This window comes from Cucumis melo, chromosome 4 (genome assembly GCF_025177605.1).
Source record: "Cucumis melo cultivar AY chromosome 4, USDA_Cmelo_AY_1.0, whole genome shotgun sequence".
NCBI classification, from domain to species: domain Eukaryota; kingdom Viridiplantae; phylum Streptophyta; class Magnoliopsida; order Cucurbitales; family Cucurbitaceae; genus Cucumis; species Cucumis melo.
In genome coordinates this window covers 33,732,726-33,751,154 of record NC_066860.1, presented here as the reverse complement: position 1 = coordinate 33,751,154, position 18,429 = coordinate 33,732,726, and the positions used below count along the sequence as shown (strand labels likewise).

At 30.3% G+C, this 18,429-nt stretch overlaps 2 protein-coding genes across 3 annotated transcripts; both read left to right on the top strand.

The window, feature by feature from the left end:
- The first annotated feature begins 10,517 nt into the window (after nucleotides 1-10,517).
- Nucleotides 10,518-16,622, top strand: LOC103486413 (serine/threonine-protein kinase AFC1). 2 transcript variants are annotated; one of them, XM_008444363.2, is made up of 13 exons: nucleotides 10,518-10,844; nucleotides 11,110-11,281; nucleotides 11,547-11,573; nucleotides 11,753-11,906; nucleotides 11,990-12,038; nucleotides 12,160-12,274; nucleotides 12,468-12,559; nucleotides 12,663-12,819; nucleotides 12,907-12,971; nucleotides 13,357-13,454; nucleotides 13,547-13,652; nucleotides 13,750-13,889; nucleotides 14,243-16,622. In XM_008444363.2, the coding sequence occupies exons 1-13, from the start codon at nucleotides 10,737-10,739 to the stop codon at nucleotides 14,244-14,246; spliced, it is 1,287 nt and encodes a 428-aa protein (XP_008442585.1). In that variant the 5' UTR covers nucleotides 10,518-10,736; the 3' UTR covers nucleotides 14,247-16,622. The 2 variants fall into 2 exon arrangements, with proteins under 2 accessions (XP_008442585.1, XP_008442583.1); XM_008444361.2 differs by having other exon boundaries at nucleotides 14,229-16,622.
- Nucleotides 15,409-16,622, top strand: LOC103486414 (protein SLOW GREEN 1, chloroplastic). Its single transcript, XM_008444365.3, has one exon. It carries the CDS (start codon nucleotides 15,409-15,411, stop codon nucleotides 16,453-16,455), a length of 1,047 nt encoding a protein of 348 aa, XP_008442587.1. The 3' UTR covers nucleotides 16,456-16,622.
- Nucleotides 16,623-18,429: the final 1,807 nt, after the last annotated feature.

Genomic DNA, 18,429 nt, shown 5'->3' with positions numbered 1-18,429 from the left:
TGCCTTTTTTCTCCTCTCTTTTTTAAACATTATTATTATATATATACATTTTCAAATATATAATAATTAACCATAATATACCAAAATTTTAAATTCCATTCATTAAAATATCTCTTTTTTTTTTTATTATTATTATTATTATTATTATTATTATTATTATTATATTTTGTAAATAACTTTTAACATTTTTGTTATTTACATCACATCATCATTTCTTTAAATATTGGATAAAAACTAATTTGTAGCATTGTTAAATTAATTTTATTTGTTTTTAAAATAAAGACCGATAGTGAATTTCTAAATTTAATTTGAATAAGGATCAGTCTGGTTAAACTTAATTAATCATAATTATTGCAACTTTTAAATTGATTAATAGAATTTAACATATGAGATAAAAGTATAATGCTCAGTGCATTTTTTAAATTGAAAGAGTATCCCTCAAAATTTACTAACTAAATTAAAATAAAATCCAAATATATATATATATATATATATATATATATATATATATATATATATATATAGGTTTATAATAGTTGAAGAAACTTTATTTGTTTGTTTTATTTGTAAATTATTATTGTATTTGGAATTTAATTGAAAATGTATGTATTATTTCTATTCAAACATTGAATTTCATGCCAAAAAGATTAACATCGTGTAATTTTAAGATTATTAAAATTATTTTTATCATATTTAAAATCACTTTAAGCACTCGTTTTCACTTATGCAATATAAAATTTAGGTCCAATTTGTTTAGTGATGATTTTATTTTTTGTTTTACAAAATTAAGCATACAAACTATTTTTATGTTAATTTGTTATCTACATTCCATTAGTAATTTAAAAATCAATTCAAAATTTAGAAACTAAAATAAGTAGTTTTAAAAAAATATATTTTCAATTTGGTTATGAATTTAATCACCACACTTAAAGAAATATACAAATCACTATTAAAAAAATATGGAGAGACAAAATCCCTATTGAATAAAAACAAATAAATAAAACATCGACTCATTTTTAAATTACATATTAACTATAAAATATGATAAAATGATATTTTTCCAAAATCAATCAATCATCATATGAGTTTAATATTCGTTTTTTTTCTACTTTTCTACTATATTGGCACATCATTTTATTTTGAATAATGCAATTTTAAAACTAGACATATATATTTTTTCCTAATTCTTTTAAAAGAATGTTTTTGCATCTCTCTATCAATATAAAAATTTCCCTTTATATCCATCAAAGAAAAATAATCATTTTCATTTAACAATAAAATAATTTAAAACAATAGAAAATTAATTTGAGTGGCTTTTAAATCAACAACTACAAGAGTACCATATGCTTTACAATAATGATTATTGTAGCACCTCTCTCATTTTCATTCATTACAAAAATGTACTTCCAACCCCATATATACATATATATAATTCTCTTATCATAATAACTTTAAACAAATTAAGACAATAAGTAGAAGGTTAATTGAGATTAAGTTTAGTTTTAATTATTGTACATGTTCAGTTTCCCTTTGTTAATGTACCAATTAATCAACTTTTTGGTAGAATAACACTAAGAAAAAATAGTCAACAAATAAGACTGACCTTATTTATTAATTAATGAAAAGTCTAATCTTCTAGTGGGATAGTCTAATATAAATAATTTTTTAGCTAATTTCATAGTTTGATTACTCTCTATTTGTTTGTGTTGAGGATTTATTTTATTCAATTTTTTATAAATAAAAACACTTTTTACAACTTTTTTTTTTGTTTGAAGAAAATCATTTATATGCATGTTTTAGTAATATTTTATATATTTTTCATGAGAAAATTATTTTAATTTTAATAAAATTAGTTGAAAATTGACTTTTTAAACATTTAACTTTTGTTGGGTTGTTTGAGAAACAAAAATTAATAAAAGTAGTATGTGAATATATATATATATATATATATATATATATATATATATATATATACACAAACATACATACATGTAGAAGAGAGATGAATAGATAATATTCCAAAATATTTGTGGTGAAAACTCATTGAATGATGATACTGTGGTTTTCAATCTTGAAGGCATTGGCCAAGAAGCTTGGGAGTTGTTTACAAAATAGGGAGAGATGATATATATAGTCCCAAAAATTGACAAAAGCATCCAAAATAGCCTTTTGGATTGTACAATGTATATTCATTTTCCTTACATTATCAAAATTTTTTGGCACAATTTTGTGTGGGCAAGACAAAGTGAAATAATGTTATTGTTTCCTATACACTTTATCTTTAGATAACTATGTACTTGTTTTCTTGGATTTACCCTTCAGTCTATTACTGTCCTTATTCAATCAATATTGTTGGACGTCAAATTCTGTCTTTTTCGTAAAAAATTTAAAAACAAAGATTAACACTTCGACCTATACGCAAGTCAGTATTTGAGCCTATATCAAATCGATCTAATATTCAGTAACCAAGTTTATGACCTAATCATTGGTTAACTTGACTCGTTAGATACTAATTGTTTGAGTAAAGTAATAACATATGAATGTATACAACATTATGGCTAGCGTTATTAGCACCATACAAATACTAACATAAATAACTATATCAAGCTTTTAACGGTGATATAAGTCTTAAATAATATTTTCTAAAAGGTGGAATCAAATGATTGAATTGTGATAGATTAACACGTGCATTATTTACAATGTTACATATATCAATTTAAGTAGAAACTCGAATTTAGAAAGAAGATCTTTTGTTTGTCTCATGGTAGCCTGTTCCAATTCCCTTACGGAAACTTTCGTTATTGGGTTAGCCATACACTTCACATGTTTATAGCGATTCACACGGCATCATCAAATGATACAAGTCTTGGATAAGAATCTACAACGCACTAGAACGCCCTTGTTGACGATCCTTCCCTTTAACTTTATACTTTTCGTGTATTAAAAACAAGTTATCTATCTACGAAGAGATAGTTTATTTTTCCATAATTCTGAAAATAGAATATTAAAAAAAGAATTTCTTCTAATTAAAGACAGAATATTCAAATACATATTTAAATAAAAACAAATTAATTAGTTTTAAACGAAAAAAAAAATGAATCTGTTTAATCCAAAATATTGGCATTACACGTGGCCGTTTTGGGTTGCGTTAAGGTCAAGATTTTGGAAGAAAAACACGCAAAGAAAAAATTAAATTAAAATTATATTAAATTTGACCGTGTGAGTGCGCCACACCGGATCACGTTTTCCGTAATATATTTATGTGTATATGTATATATATATATATATTAGTTTAAGGTTTATTGCTTTTGTTTGGATATGCCACATTTTAAATGACGGACCAATAGGAAAGAGCCATGTGTCCTATTAGTAGGAAAATTCCACGTGGACGGCTGTGTTTTCTCTCGGAGATCCTGAAGATCTTTGCTGTGATTAACCTAACGCAACAACAGGTGGTAACAATTCAGCTCATAATTAAAATTATATGTTGTGATATGAAATATTTTTTGATTTTTTTTATAAGTTTAGGAAGAGATTATCTAACCTAATACATGAAGTTGGTAATAATTATTATTGTTCGAAGGTTGAAGTTTCAATTTTTCATTAGAGTCGATGCATCGGGATTTGAAACTTTCATGCAACAACTTTTTAAAGATAATTTTAATACTTCTTTTTATTTGTGATCAAATTGATAATGAATATGCTTGCAGTTTCAGGATAACCATAACTTAAATTTACTTTTAATAAATCCTAAATTTAGTCTTAATCTATGAATTTTAACTATAACTTCCGAAAACATTTCATATTTTTTTATTACTTATTTGATCAATTATAAACAAAATTAACTTTGAGAAACTAAATTTAAGATTTTCTAAAATTAGACAATCAACTTATATTAGTTTTCTTAAAAAAAAAACCAAAATCGAATTAAAGGGTTTGTATCTTTTAAGTTAATGAAAACATCCAACTAAAGAATTAGGTTAAATCGTAACAATTGTGTATAGTCGTGGCGTTCCAGTGTTAATCGTAAACATTTATAATTGCGTATCTCACAACCCATCCACGCTTTTAAAACTGTATACTAACATATAACTAGCTTTTCTAAAAAGCCAACGGGTTAAAATCATAATAAAGTTGGGTTGTGAAATAGAACCAATTTATTTAACATGAACATATCTCAACAGTTAAAAATACAACATTATTATATATATCGAACATATCCATTTGGATGGATGACGTTTATCATTAATACGTGTACAAGGTATATACCAATTAACAAAACATTAAGATATATATATATATATATATATATATATATATATATATATATATATATATATATATATAATCTAAAACTTTGAAAAAGTTCAATTTGTTTAGGCGTTGATTTGCTCTTTTTCACCCATCAAAGCAACCTCACACCCAATATAAGAAATGATTTAAAAACATTAAAGACAAGTTACTTTTGTTGACTCAAAGATCTAAAATAAATCTAACCAAAACATTATAAAAAGTATATATGTAAGAGAAATACGTAATGAAATCATGTTTTTACGGACACGTACCACATTTTATTTATTTTCTTGGAAAAACTTTTTTGACTTTCCCATTAGCCAAACAATACAAAATTTAGTGCATTGTTATAGTGATAGGGAGCTATTGTACGAAGGTCGGTCCAAAGGGATCAATAATTTTCATTATCCCTTAGAAACTTCTAATTATATGTCACACCTTTGATCTCAATTAAATCAAGAAATCACATCTTTAATTATACCAATCTGTTTCTTTCTTTTTTTTTTTTTTTTTAATCTTTTTCTTTTTTATTAGATTAAGTAATACTATGTACTGATGTTAATCCATAAACTCGTTTTCTTATGTCATAATTTTATATATTTGTCTAATATAATGTTCATCATGGGACCCTCCATATGTTATCCTAATTAGTTGTGTCCAACTAAATTGTGAAGATGTAAAAGAAACAAAAAAATAAAAAAAAAAATTAAATGAATTTTTGGAGAATATTTGAAAATGATTTTTCACATCACCATCCAATGTTTATATCTTTGGCGGTATTTACTTCAAAATGCGCCAAAGTTTGGAAACATCACATTAAATAGGTTTTGTTTATTTAATAGAAAGAAGTAATATAGTTGATCTCATTAGGTTGGTTTAAATGGAGAAACGAAAAACGAAACATATCTATAATTCCATATTATATTTAGATAGAGATCATCAATAGAGTGGAACATGTTGACTCTCAAAATAATTTACTGGAAGTCGAAGGACTTGGTACAAAGTTTACTTTAAAACCCTCCATTTCACGAACTTAATGGTATCGTTATTGGACATGCAAAGAACAAGAAAGTGCCACGTTTGGGTTAATAAGGAAAACATAGGTTGAAATATTTATATTTTTTCATCGTTGAAAACAAAAGTTAAAGTGTAACTTGTGACTATAGAAGTGCATATAACCCTAGTAATGGTCGAAAGTTGTGAAATTTTGATTAAAAATATGTTGATTTTAGTTAAAAAAATTTGTGGAAAATCGATAAAAAAACGTATAAACTTAATTCACGTTATATTAGTTTTTGAATTATGCATGTCCTCACATGTAGTATCATAACTATATAAATATATAGTCGAAACAATACAAATATAAGAATCTTTGTTCTAAAATTATTTCAATTAAATTCTTTAATATTTAAAAACCTTAAAGAGACTAAAGCATAGCATAAAAATTAAAATAAAGTCAAACTTGATGCAATCACGTGGAGTGAATAATACAACTTTTTATTAATACTCTCCACCCTTTATTATGGCCTATAGGTATATATATATATATATATATATATATATATATAGATAAAGTAGACTTTTTAAATGATTCAATTAGGAGAATTTGACTTTCCATTTTCATGTGATTGCCAAGCTTTATCCTACTCATCCATAAGAAGAGGGGTCATCTCATCATGTTCATTTTAGTTTTAATATATGCTTTGGTTTTCAATTATATATATATATATAATAAAGTTATATATCATATCGATATCGATGTAGATCTAGTTCATATTTTATTTATTTTTAATAATTCGATAAAGTGGATATGTTCATTTTATTAGTTATCTTTTTCTTCTTCTTTTTTTTTTCGTTAAAACTTTTTGAATTATCGAGTAATTAAAATCATTACTTTTTCTCGTTTATCTAAAAGTTTATTGAGACAATCATTATACCTTTAAATTAGTAACAAAAATATGATCATAGTCCTATCCTATCATTTGCGTTGTAAATTTATATTGATATTCAACTTAATTTCTTTTTATATATGTTTAATGTTTGGTGGATAATTCAAAATTTGTTTTATGCTCTAAGATCTCCTGAATTCAACAAAGATATGTTTGGTTGCGAACTTTGTGGTCTAAATAGTGGAAAACATGAAAACAATACGAAATATAGCTTTCTCCGTTATTTTATAAAATTAAAATATGTACTATATATATGATACGATATTACAAAATAATCATCATACAAAAATTAACATAAAACAAATTCATAAATGAACAACCGATCGTTTACATTCACCCTAGTATTCAGTGAACAACTATAGCTAGTTTTACGGTTTGATTAGAATATATCATATCAAACACGCTTTTAAACTTTGTTTAATTTGAAATTTGCATCAACCCTACTTTTATTTGGATCACATATTTTTAAAATTATACTTTTACGCGTTGAATATCCAACTGACCCACAAATATCTTGATCGATTTCACACTTGACGTGATAAACGAATAAATATTTATATAAATCAGTGAAATAATATAAAGGATGGGATATACATATATGTGTGTGGAAATGATGACATAAATTTGAAATGAGAAAAATGTATTGAGAGTAGAAGTTGAGCTAATCATTGCTTGATGATGGAATAATGTAAGAGGTGGGATTAACATAATGTTATTTACAATTAGTTAATGAGAGATTAGTGGTTGGGGAAAGATAGACTAATCATTGAAATGATTTGGAATTGTAGGCTAATTAATTTTAGTTAATTTAAATTCTGCTCAAATGTGTGTAATGGGCCATTGTTGTGAGAATGTGTTATTATGAGTGCCCAAAGCACTACCCTTAAAGCTCACTTCATAATTTGTATTATATACATCTGTGTGTATATATTTATTTATTATAAGAAAACAACTACATAGAAATTAAAAGAAAAAAAAGGATTAACTAAACTATCTTTTGATTTTGTCATTGGTCCCCTAGTCAAGTTTTTTTGGTTGTCATTGTTTGACCTTACCACACATGTACTTAATCATAACTTAACCATAGGTCTACTTTTAGTCCACTAGCCCCATGACACGAAGTTATGAATGCTGTCCGTGAAAATTATAGTTTATTATGTTTGTAGATAGAAAAAAAATTAAAGTTTAAATGAGATTTTAATTCTACGTACGTTATCTGACTTGAATATTTATAACTATTTGAAGAGAAAGATAAAAAAGGACAATTTGTATGTAATTGTTTGTTTAAAATTATTTTCGTTGTTTAATCATGTTCGTTTCATATTTATGGTATATATAATTCATATTTGTAATTAACACGCAATGACTTTCCATTCAAAACATTTCTATTGTTAAACCCTTGATGGTTATATTTGAGACAACAAACCCTAATTATTCATATCCCATGTGTTACAAATTACTCGTCAATTCACAAAAGGGATGGACCGGTTTTATCATGTAATTACTTTTTGACATGATTAGTTAGGTGGCGAGACACATGACGTGATTGTTCAAATATGCGAATTCAATAACTCGTTTTCGTTTACTTAGTATTTGTTTGAGCTTAAAAGGAAACATTAATACCATAACAGAGAAACAACGTGATGTTTAATCTCAAAACAATTGACAGCAAGAGAAGCAGTCTATTGTACCTCTATCTTATAATCATAGTAATCAACGGTTCTCGATTTTCATTACCTAAAACATGTGAATCTCCCACAAGGTTTTCTTTTTTTTTTTTTTTTTGGTTAAAAAAAGCACAAACCCACCACACCAACCAACCCAAATGGCAAAGTTTATGCACAAAACATCCCATTTGGTTGAAAAAGTAAAACCCCATTTTCAAATGATAACAATTATTGGAGGTTAGGGAGATGAACCTCCCATTAATCATACTCATTAACATTAATAATCAAATGATCAATCAATCCTTTTCAACTCAATTTAAATCCCATTTTGTTGTCCTAACTTCTCTGTCTCTTCTTCACATTTCCATGGAATCTCCTGTGTTTTTGGCATTTTGGACCCATTAAAAAAAAAAGTTGTTTCTTTCTTTGATTGGTTTTATCTATTAATTATTCAATGTTTCCCCCCCTAAACAATGACATTCAATTGGCTTAATCTTACTTGTTTAACACCAATATAGTTTGAAGCATGATTCAAGTGTATATTAGTTTTTTTCTACATAAATATCAACTTCAACCACCCAACTTTGGAATATTAAATTAATTAATCCAACCAAAGTTTATGTTTATAACATAAAATTGTAATTCTCTTCCTCACCAAAACTTTGTAAACTTGACAAATATTCTTAGTAGGTGTGAAATGTTGGTTTATTTATTTAATTTCCAATATATGTATGAGTATTTGGTTGTCTAGTGGCTTCCATGTGTAACTACTTTATATACTTTTTGAAATGTAATATTGACCCTTTCGATTAATTTTAGAATACACAGTGTTAAAGAAAGTTCGTAAGATGTCAAAATCTTACCATTACAATAAGATGTCAAAATTTGATTTTATTTTTATATGTGACAATGACATTATGTAATAATGTAGAGTTAAAATAACACTATCGGTGAATGATAATTACAAACTAAAAAAGATGTTAATGATTTTGTCACATTCTCATTAAAGTGCAATAAAAAAGTCGTAATGTTGATTGAAAATTAAATAGGGATTGGACAAATTTTATTGACTAATACTTTTTATTTTTTATTTCTTTTCTATACTCAAATAAGTAAAAAAAAAAGAAAAGAAAAGAGAAATTGAGAGACACAACAATTTATAAAATGATTTGTTTAGAGAAGTTATAAAATTTTATATGTTATGCTATCGTAATGGCTTTCATCATTCTTGATTGTCGACTTGAGTTTATTATACACTACTTTGAAATTATAGAGTTCGTAATTTCTTTTGTATGCATTGAATTATTATTAATAATAATAATAATAATCTCTTTTGGTAAGTGGAAGATTCCAATCATATATTTTGTGAAGATTAACTATTTATTAATCGTGTAATGACTTTACAACACATGCATGTAACGAGCTAGTTAGGTTATATATAATATAATGTATGAGATATTTGTATATATATATACTTGCCCATGTGGCTCCGGAAGTCATTCAAACTAAAACAAAGAATGTTATTTTCTTTGAGATAGGAAGCGAAGAAAATGAAGTAATTGAATGTACGATCTAATGTAAGATTTATCAACCGATAAGTTAGAATTACAACTTAAAAGAAGTATATATGAACAAAAACCTTTAGTGCCTCGTTTAAAAGGTGATTAACGAGCTTTTAGAAGTTTTAGAAGAAGTTTCCACTTCGTCTCCATGAATTCATTTGATATGTGGTTTAACATTCTCCATTTCTTGTTTACACTAATAGCCTAAATACAAACACATGAATTTTCTAACACCTAAACAATATATCGATTTCTTCTATGTTATTTTAAGTTGGAAAGTTGATATTAATTAGTAGAGAATCAAAGTGCATGTTCATATCAGGTGTGTTATTTTTCATTCGATAGTTGGTAGATGATCTATATTAGATTTACTGTCAGCTATTAAATTATAACTTTGAGTCAATACGTAATTTGTTGTAATTTAACATGCATGGTATCAAAAATCTTCTACCTATTTCAAGCCAAATATAATAGGGATAGTTTTGTAAATATAAAAATTATATTCAAAATAATTAAGTATATAGCAACACTTTAAAAAGATTGTAAATATAGCAAAATCTATCAACAACAAGAGTATATAACTGATAGACTAGGTAGGATTGATCACTGATTGACCTTGCTATATTTATAATTTTTTTAAAAATATTACTACATACTTAATAATTATTCTAAAAGTTGCTATCATTATAATTAAGAAAATTGTATTAGATGACAAAAAAAATTTAGAAAAATGTAGTGATATGGGTCCTATTGTCATAATTTATTTTTTACTATTTTTGCAAACGACACCGTGTAATTACTTTGCAATAGAATATATATAAGGGCAATGGGGTCTTTTTGAGTTTATTAATGGGCCGTTGAGGCCCAAGTTTTGAAAGGAAAAATAGTGGGCGAGCGCCAACGAAAAAAGCACCCATTTTCATATTCCCTCCAATTTTTCATTTTTCTTATTTTGCTATGAGTTGGGACCCACTTGTTCTTAACCATAGTTAGGAAAATAAACCGTTATTCCTGGTTAGGTTAGCTTGATCATCAACCTGGGTTAATCCCGAACTGGTTCGGACTTCTGTTCGAGATCTGTTCCACGATTAGGGTTTCGAAGGTTGAATTTCCGTCATCCTTTTTAGTTGATTTCTTCAATTTTCTTAACTTTTTGGAATTTGGATCGATCTTTCGATTGAAGCTCTGTTGTTGAGACCTTCGACTTCTCTGAGAATTCTGTGTGACTCGAGAAAGAAGAGAAAATTGGGGAAAAACCAGGCAAAATGGAGACTCAGAGGATTATTGAATTTCCACACAAAAACATGGATAAACGTCCGAGGAAGAGACAGAGATTAGCATGGGATATGCCTCCTCCTGTTCCTCCTCCGAAGGTAATGCTTCTCGGGATTTATGAGATTTATTTTGTATTATTTTTTTAGACCTTAATTTCTGTTCTTAGGAATTGGTAATTGTTGTAATTCATTTTCCATTTTATAAAATAGCTGTGCGTTTGGAATGGAGATGTGAACTTTTCAAATCATGGAAATGGATTTCGGCTTTTTATGTGTTTTGTCCATATTATGGCCCCTAGAATCCAAAGCGTTTGTGCTTTGACGACCGGGACTTGTGTTTGACATATGACTTCTATGAATTCAGGTTCTTCCACCACCATACTGCGGGCAGGAATTTGGGAATGGGCAAGTTCCCAATTATGCATATCCGTCCATGTATTGCAGAGGAGCTCCACGCGTTGGATCGCCTCCATGGAGGCCTGATAATAAAGATGGCCACTATGTATTTTCCATTGGAGAATGCTTAACTCCTCGTTGTAAGCATCTCCCAGTTCTCTGAGTGTAGTGCATGCATTTGCTCTTTCTAATTGTCATCGTTTGGTACACTTTACACTTATGAGAGGGATCAGATTGATGGTAAATTTGTTGGAATTTGTTCCTAATTTGGAAGTTATATGGTTATTTAATGTTGAATGTGGTAATTGATGGTTAAAACATTCCTACATTGTATTTCTTGATAATTTGTGTTTATTGTTGATATCACTGTAATTAGCTTATGTCTTCTGTTTATGCTATCTGCAGACACAATTTTGAGCAAAATGGGTGAAGGTCAGTACATTTTCAGGAACTTAATTTGCCTTTATTCTCACTGTTGCTCCTATTTACTATATTTTCTTGGTTTTTATTTTTTATTTTTTTCTTTTCTCTATTTCACAGTGTTTCAATAACCTTTATTTATTATTTTTATTTTTAATTTTTATTTATTTAAAATTTTTGTTTTCCTTCAGGAACATTTGGGCAAGTGTTAGAATGCTTGGATAGTGAGAAAAAAGAGGTTGTAGCTATTAAAATTGTTCGATCAATAAGCAAATATCGTGAAGCTGCCATGATTGAAATTGATGTCCTTCAGAGGCTGGCTAGGCATGATATTGGAGGCACCCGGTAAGATTTGGTGAATCTTACTTCACTCTTTTGTTGGAGAAGTTTCATGTAAATATTAGTATAAGTGGTTTCATTCTTTGCAGTTGTGTGCAAATTCGGAATTGGTTTGACTATCGTAATCATATATGTATTGTAAGTATTTGTTAATATCTCCTGATTTGATTAATTTGGAGGGGCAATGCTAGTTCCTGCATGCCTGAGTATTGTGTGAGTTAAAAGAAAACTTGCGGATGAATTTAAATGGTTTGGACAGGTATTTGAGAAGCTTGGACCAAGCTTATACGATTTTCTTCGCAAAAACAGCTACCGTTCATTTCCGATTGATCTTGTTCGGGAGTTTGCCAGACAACTTCTGGAGTCTGTAGCATGTGTGTGAATAATTTTTGCATTTTTTCTGTTATTTACTTGATGTCAAATACACGTAAGGTGGACTCTGGAATTGCTTACTGAAGTATTCTTTTATCATGACTATTGAATCATGGCAGTTTGTTTGCTGGAGCATGAAATAACATATACATTACGGATGTCTGTCTTACTGGCCCTTTAAATGATTTTCTGTAGTTATGCACGAGCTACGGCTAATTCACACTGATTTGAAGCCAGAGAATATTCTTCTTGTTTCCTCAGAGTTCATTAGAGTCCCAGATCATAAGGTATAGCGGTTTGCTTTCAATTTTTCTGGAGTCATGGAAGGACAATATTCTTGCATGGTTGAGATATGTTGCTCTCTTTAAAAACTGACCTCCTGCATTCTAGTTTTTATCACGTTCAGTGAAAGATGGTTCCTATTTCAAGAATCTTCCAAAGTCAGCTGCAATCAAGCTCATTGATTTTGGAAGTACCACGACTGAACATCAAGATCACAGCTATATTGTTTCAACACGTCATTATAGGGCACCTGAAGTTATCCTGGGTACATTTTTTCTCTTGCTGTAACATTTGTTTATTCGTTGGCTATGATTTGCCCTTTAACTGCACACTGTTTTTATTTTGCCTGCAGGTCTAGGTTGGAATTATCCTTGTGACCTATGGAGTGTCGGATGCATACTTGTTGAACTTTGTTCTGTGAGTATCTTCTTGTAGACTAGGTTAAAACATTTGGTTCTTTGATTAGATTTTGTTTATCCTCAAACAAATTGCACTTCGATTCAATTTCAATCTGTGACCAAGAATGTTTGGTAAATAGGACTTTCCTTCTGTTTTGGCCCTTCCATTTTGGAAGATTCCTGATAAATATTACCATTATGTATTGCGGTGAGAAAATTTATAAGACCTATATCTCGATTGCAGTTATTTTGGTAATTGGCCACATTAAGTTGTTGCTTTAAATTTTTTTGGAGATTATGAATTTCCATTTTATGTTCTCTGATTAGTTTGAGCTAATTTTACAACTAGGTTCTGGATTTTCTTAACCTTTCCATTTTGTTATTTTCTTTTGTTTGATGAGCAGGGTGAGGCACTTTTTCAAACGCACGAGAACTTGGAGCATCTTGCCATGATGGAGAAGGTTTTGGGCCCGTTGCCCCAACATATGGTTCTGCGTGCAGAGTAAGGATTTTGTTCTCCTTTTATTAATTTTTGGGTTGAATTTTCGACAAAGCCCTCACCATTCGTTTATTTTTGTGTTTTAACTTTTGCAGTCGCCGTGCTGAGAAATACTTCAGGCGAGGCATGCAGCTAGATTGGCCCCAGAGTGCAACATCTCGAGAAAGCATGAGAGCAGTCTGGAAGCTGCTGAGGCTGCCTGTAATTATTTCCATCTCTCATTTTCACTTGCCATCAATTTCTTTTTGTAATCCTAGGTGTAATTCTTTAGTGGTCTCTTATGAAATGTTCTATGCAGAACCTTATAATGCAGCACGTTGATCACTCGGCTGGTGATTTGATTGATCTCCTGCAAGGCCTCTTACGTTATGATCCAGCAGAGAGGCTCATGGCAAGAGAAGCACTAAGACATCCTTTCTTCACTAGGGATCTAAGAAGGTGTGGTTACCCCTTGTAGTTCTCTCATTCACATTTTAATCAAAGAGTGAGCCGCTATCGAGGGAGAAAGAAACTTTAAAGTGATGAATTGTTTCACCAATAAGCTCATTATCTGTTTCTTTTTTCTTTTGTAATCGTCAAAATTCTTGTGTAGTTAAAATCAAAAAGATGATCTATCACATTCCCTTTTCTTCCCCCCTTTTCCTTTTCTACATATTACCATATCTATTCCTGATAAATTCCCAGTTTGGTTGTGGAGGTTTTTATGCAAAACCACAAAAGTAATGTACTAATATTCTTTTGTTTTTCTTTTTTGGTATTGATATGTATTCTGGCTAGTTCGTTATTTCCAGGTAAGCTTGGACAAGGACTAACAGTTGGAATGTAGACAGCAAACTAAAGACTGACGTGGAATTGAAATCCGAGAGGCAAGACTTGCCGAAAAGAGCATGTCTAAGAGTGAATGAGCTTTGCCCCACCGTTTTTCGGTTACAACAGGTACAGAATAGGAAAGCCAAACACGAAGATGGAGGTAACAGGAAACGATTGAGAACAGGCTGCTGAATATATATAAAAATATGAAACCTCTGTTGGAGATAGGAAATTGGGAAGAAGGCCAATTATTTGTAGGAGGTTTTTGACCATGTGAATGACGAAAGTTACTGGCAATCAATTGATGATGGTGTTCGGCTTTCAGGTTTTTTATTGCCAGGCAATTGGTAAAACATCATGCAACGATGGCGTTTTCTTTATGCCTTTGAACGACCAACCCAAAGGCCCCCAGAAATTATGACGTTTTAAGTTTTTAGTTTTAATATTTTTTTTTCTATTCAAAATGATTTGTTTTTTAAAAAACACCAATAAAGTAGTAATTACGAACAAGATTTTGATCGATAAGAAACCTAAGTTCTTTTCTCATGTTTAATATTATTTTCTCTCTTTCCTTTTTTCTTTTTAAAAAATAATAACTGTTTAAGTTTTAACTTGTGTAAAATTCGATTTTTTTTTAAAAAAAAGTTTAAGAAGCATTCAATTTTTTTTTTTCTTTTCCTTTTAATATACTTGAAATTCGTTCCTATTTATTCTTAAAATTTTCTACTAAGATGCTTTTATTTTTCAATTGTTATCAAGTTTAGTTACGATTTTGTAAAATGTGCTATAGCATAGAAATTTAATGATGACATTCAAGAAAATAAATTTATTTAAAACTTAACACTTGAAACAGTACGAAATATATTATTAATCTCGAAAGAAGAAGCTTGAAATGAGAGATAAAAAACAGTTTAAGAAAAGATTTTGTGAGCTAAGAAATGAGGCCTGCAAATATAAATATTTTTTTCGAAAATGGCGCCAATAAGGTATGGCTTCTTTTGTCTTCCCTGTTAAACGACGTCGTAGACGGTATCTTATACCAAGGTTTCTGTACGGCCGTCATCGTTATTGTTCATCTTCTACCTTGTGGGCAACGTGATCAGGGTTTTGGAGCGCTGTATATCCCATTCCTCTACTCCCGTCCGCTATGGAATCTCTTGGAAGACTGCAACACTGCCACCACTTACCGTCGTTTTCAAAACCACTTTCTTCACTTAGCTTCAGAACCCGACTGTCGATACCGTCGCCGTCGTCTAAATCATCATCCAGAGCATTTCCCTCGTTCCTATCGTCCTCCCTTGACTCAGTTTTCCAAACTCCGCGACGGCCCAGGTCCTCACTTACCCAAATTCTAGACCCTATTTCCTCATCAGTCCTTAAAACCACCTGCGTTACTCTTACCACGGCCGCTGCTTTGTTTTTCATGCGGTTTTGCGGAAAACCTGCTATTGCAGCTCCCATTCCTCCGCCTACGGTGGAGTCCGTGGAGGAATCGACGAAAGACGAAGCTTCTCGTGGAGAGAAAGAGACGGTACTTGAAGAAGAATTGGTGAACAATTCCAATGATGTTGAAGCTCTTCAATCGCTCATTGAGGTAAATGTTAAGGCTCGGAAGTTTCCTGAAGCTATTAAAATTCTAGACCGTTTAATAAAACTTGAGCCCAATGATTTAGAATGGCTTGTGTTGAAGGCCAACGTTCATAGTCATGTGGGTGACTCTGAATTAGCGAGAAAGGAGTTTCAGAAGATTTTAGAGAAGGATCCTTTTCAAGTTGAGGCTTATCATGGGCTTGTTATGTTAACAGAAACATCAGATATTGATTCGTTGAAGGCGATTCTGATTAGGGTTGAAGAAGCACTGGAACATTGCAAAAAATATAAAGGCAAGTCTGAGGAAAGGGATTTTAAGCTCTTGATAGCTCAGATTAAAGTTATGGAAGGAAGTTACTCTGAAGCATTGAAAGATTACCAGGAACTTGAGAGGGAAGAACCGAGGGATTTTAGGCCATACTTGTGTCAGGGAATTCTTTATACCCTGCTTAAGAAGAATGATGAGGCTGAGAAGCAATTTGAGGTATTTCGAAGACTTGTTCCAAAGAACCACCCTTATAAAGAATACTTTGATGAAAACATGTTTGCAACCAAGCAATTGGTACAGCAGATTGAGAGGGATGCAGCCGCTTCGAATAATTGATTTGTCTTTTTATAATATCTTCATGACTTTCTAGTTCTGTAACCGATGGTTTTGTTGCTTAAAAACTGTCATGGTTGGTTGAAATTAAGGGATGAAAGGTAAATATGTTGTTATTCCCATTTTAGGGAGCTTGATGAATGTAGTTGTTTAACTGAAGTTGCTCTTTAGATCCCATTTTCTCACTGCACATGCCTTGGTGCCTTGAATTTCATGTCTAATCGTATTACACTTTGGTAAGTGAACTTGCTCAACAATCCATATCCATAATGGATTGTATTCTGAAAGAAATGTATAACCTGAAATAAAATGACTGTGCTTTGGACTGAGATAAGTTTCTGGCTTGTTCAAAGGAGTAAAATTTTGTAAGTTTGGACTTTGAATTTCTTTCTTAAACCTTAACTGGCTGGACATTGGAATTGGCTTCTGGATTGAATCTTCTCTCTAATGGGTTACTTATGAAGATCATATTGTATCTTTTCATTTTTGCAAATTGTAATATTGAATTCACTTGCATTGATTTTTGGGTCTTCTGATCAATAAAAGGATGGTGGTAGTTCCGTTTTCTTTCTTCTTGGTCTCTTTAGATTTACGTCTAACTTGCCCAGAGTTTAGAACTTTAAATTATCCTTGAAAATCACCAGATTTCTATTACTATTCTTCCAATTAGTTTTCATTCGAAGGTGAATCTCGATGCTTTATGGAACTTTGAGAAGAGTTGTGGTGGAGTAGAATGGGTGATTCATGGTTCTCTTGGATCTCCTGTTTGAATAGGGTTTTGTAATTTGCTCAAGATTGGTTCGCCTAGTTGTTGGAAGCCCATGCGATTATTGGGTGTCTCAACTGTCTTTCTTCTGTCTCTTCTTCTTTTATTGTGGTTGAATCTGATGTAGGGAGGTGGTGGATTTGATTAACAACTGTTCTTCAAACTTCACTAAGGAGAAGTATGAAATTGACGAGATTGGAGCTTTGGCGAGACATTTGAGTTGTTGTTGTTTTTTTTTTTTTTTTTTTTTTTTTTTTTTTTTTTTTTTTTTTTTTTTATCTTTTTGTCTTCGTATTGGCTCATACGTCACTGTACTGTTCGTCATGTTGCTGGTTCTTTGTAATTTATTTGGAGCTTTTCTTTGCAAGATAAAGCCTTCCTCTTCTTCTTCTTTTTTTTTTTCAAGTTCAGATTTAGGTTTAATAATATGCCCAACTTTATCGAAGAGGAAGGCTTTAGATTTGAAAAATGAAATGGAGCTACATTGTATGCTTTTTGAATATTTTAGGTCATCCCCTACTTTCAACTTTTGTGGCCGTATGTCTCTTCCATGCTAGACATTTCCCGTAACATCTGCCCTTTTGAATGCTAAACTTAATTTTCTACCCTGAGAGGACTCTGCTTCTTTTTCATTTTACTATTACATTACACTTGTTGATGTTATACGATTCTCAAGGAATGGTATTTATATATTTTTTTGATTGTAAAAATGAAGGTTTAAGCTTCATTTCATTTATGTCATATCGCATTAATTCATCTGGACCATGCAGTTGCCGAAGGCGAAGTACAAGTGGAGGCTTGGAGGCCAACAATTCCCCTCTGGATACGACACAAAAGGTTGGTTTATACATTTACTTGTCTTCAGTCGTATTGATAGCTGGTTTCATGTGCGTCTTCATTGCTTCATATAGGAAATGTCAATTAATTTTATGTTTTCTTTCTTTTTTTCTTTTTACATTTATAACTATGATGATCATTGAAACTTCTTGTTGGTTGTTTAGGTTGAATATAGTATTGCACTTCTTGGTTTAATGTAGACATTGGGATGAATTTTGGGATAATAGGTTAACCATATCAGATTTTGATAGGTTAATGCATTTTCTCTCTATTTTTTTACCATGATTTTCATTTTACTAGTAAAAGGGTTGAAAAGCATAGAGAAATTCATCCCGAATGGAGTCTAAATTATTTGGTCCTTGAATTCTGAATTT

Coding starts and splice junctions, on each gene's coding strand:
- LOC103486413 (XM_008444361.2), top strand. CDS start 10,737: ATGGAGACTCAGAGGATTATTGAATTTCCACACAAAAACATGGATAAA. Junction 12,275..12,467: donor ACTTCTGGAGTCTGTAGCAT/GTGTGTGAATAA, acceptor GATTTTCTGTAG/TTATGCACGAGCTACGGCTA. Junction 13,890..14,228: donor TTCACTAGGGATCTAAGAAG/GTGTGGTTACCC, acceptor TATTCTGGCTAG/TTCGTTATTTCCAGGTAAGC.
- LOC103486414 (XM_008444365.3), top strand. CDS start 15,409: ATGGAATCTCTTGGAAGACTGCAACACTGCCACCACTTACCGTCGTTT.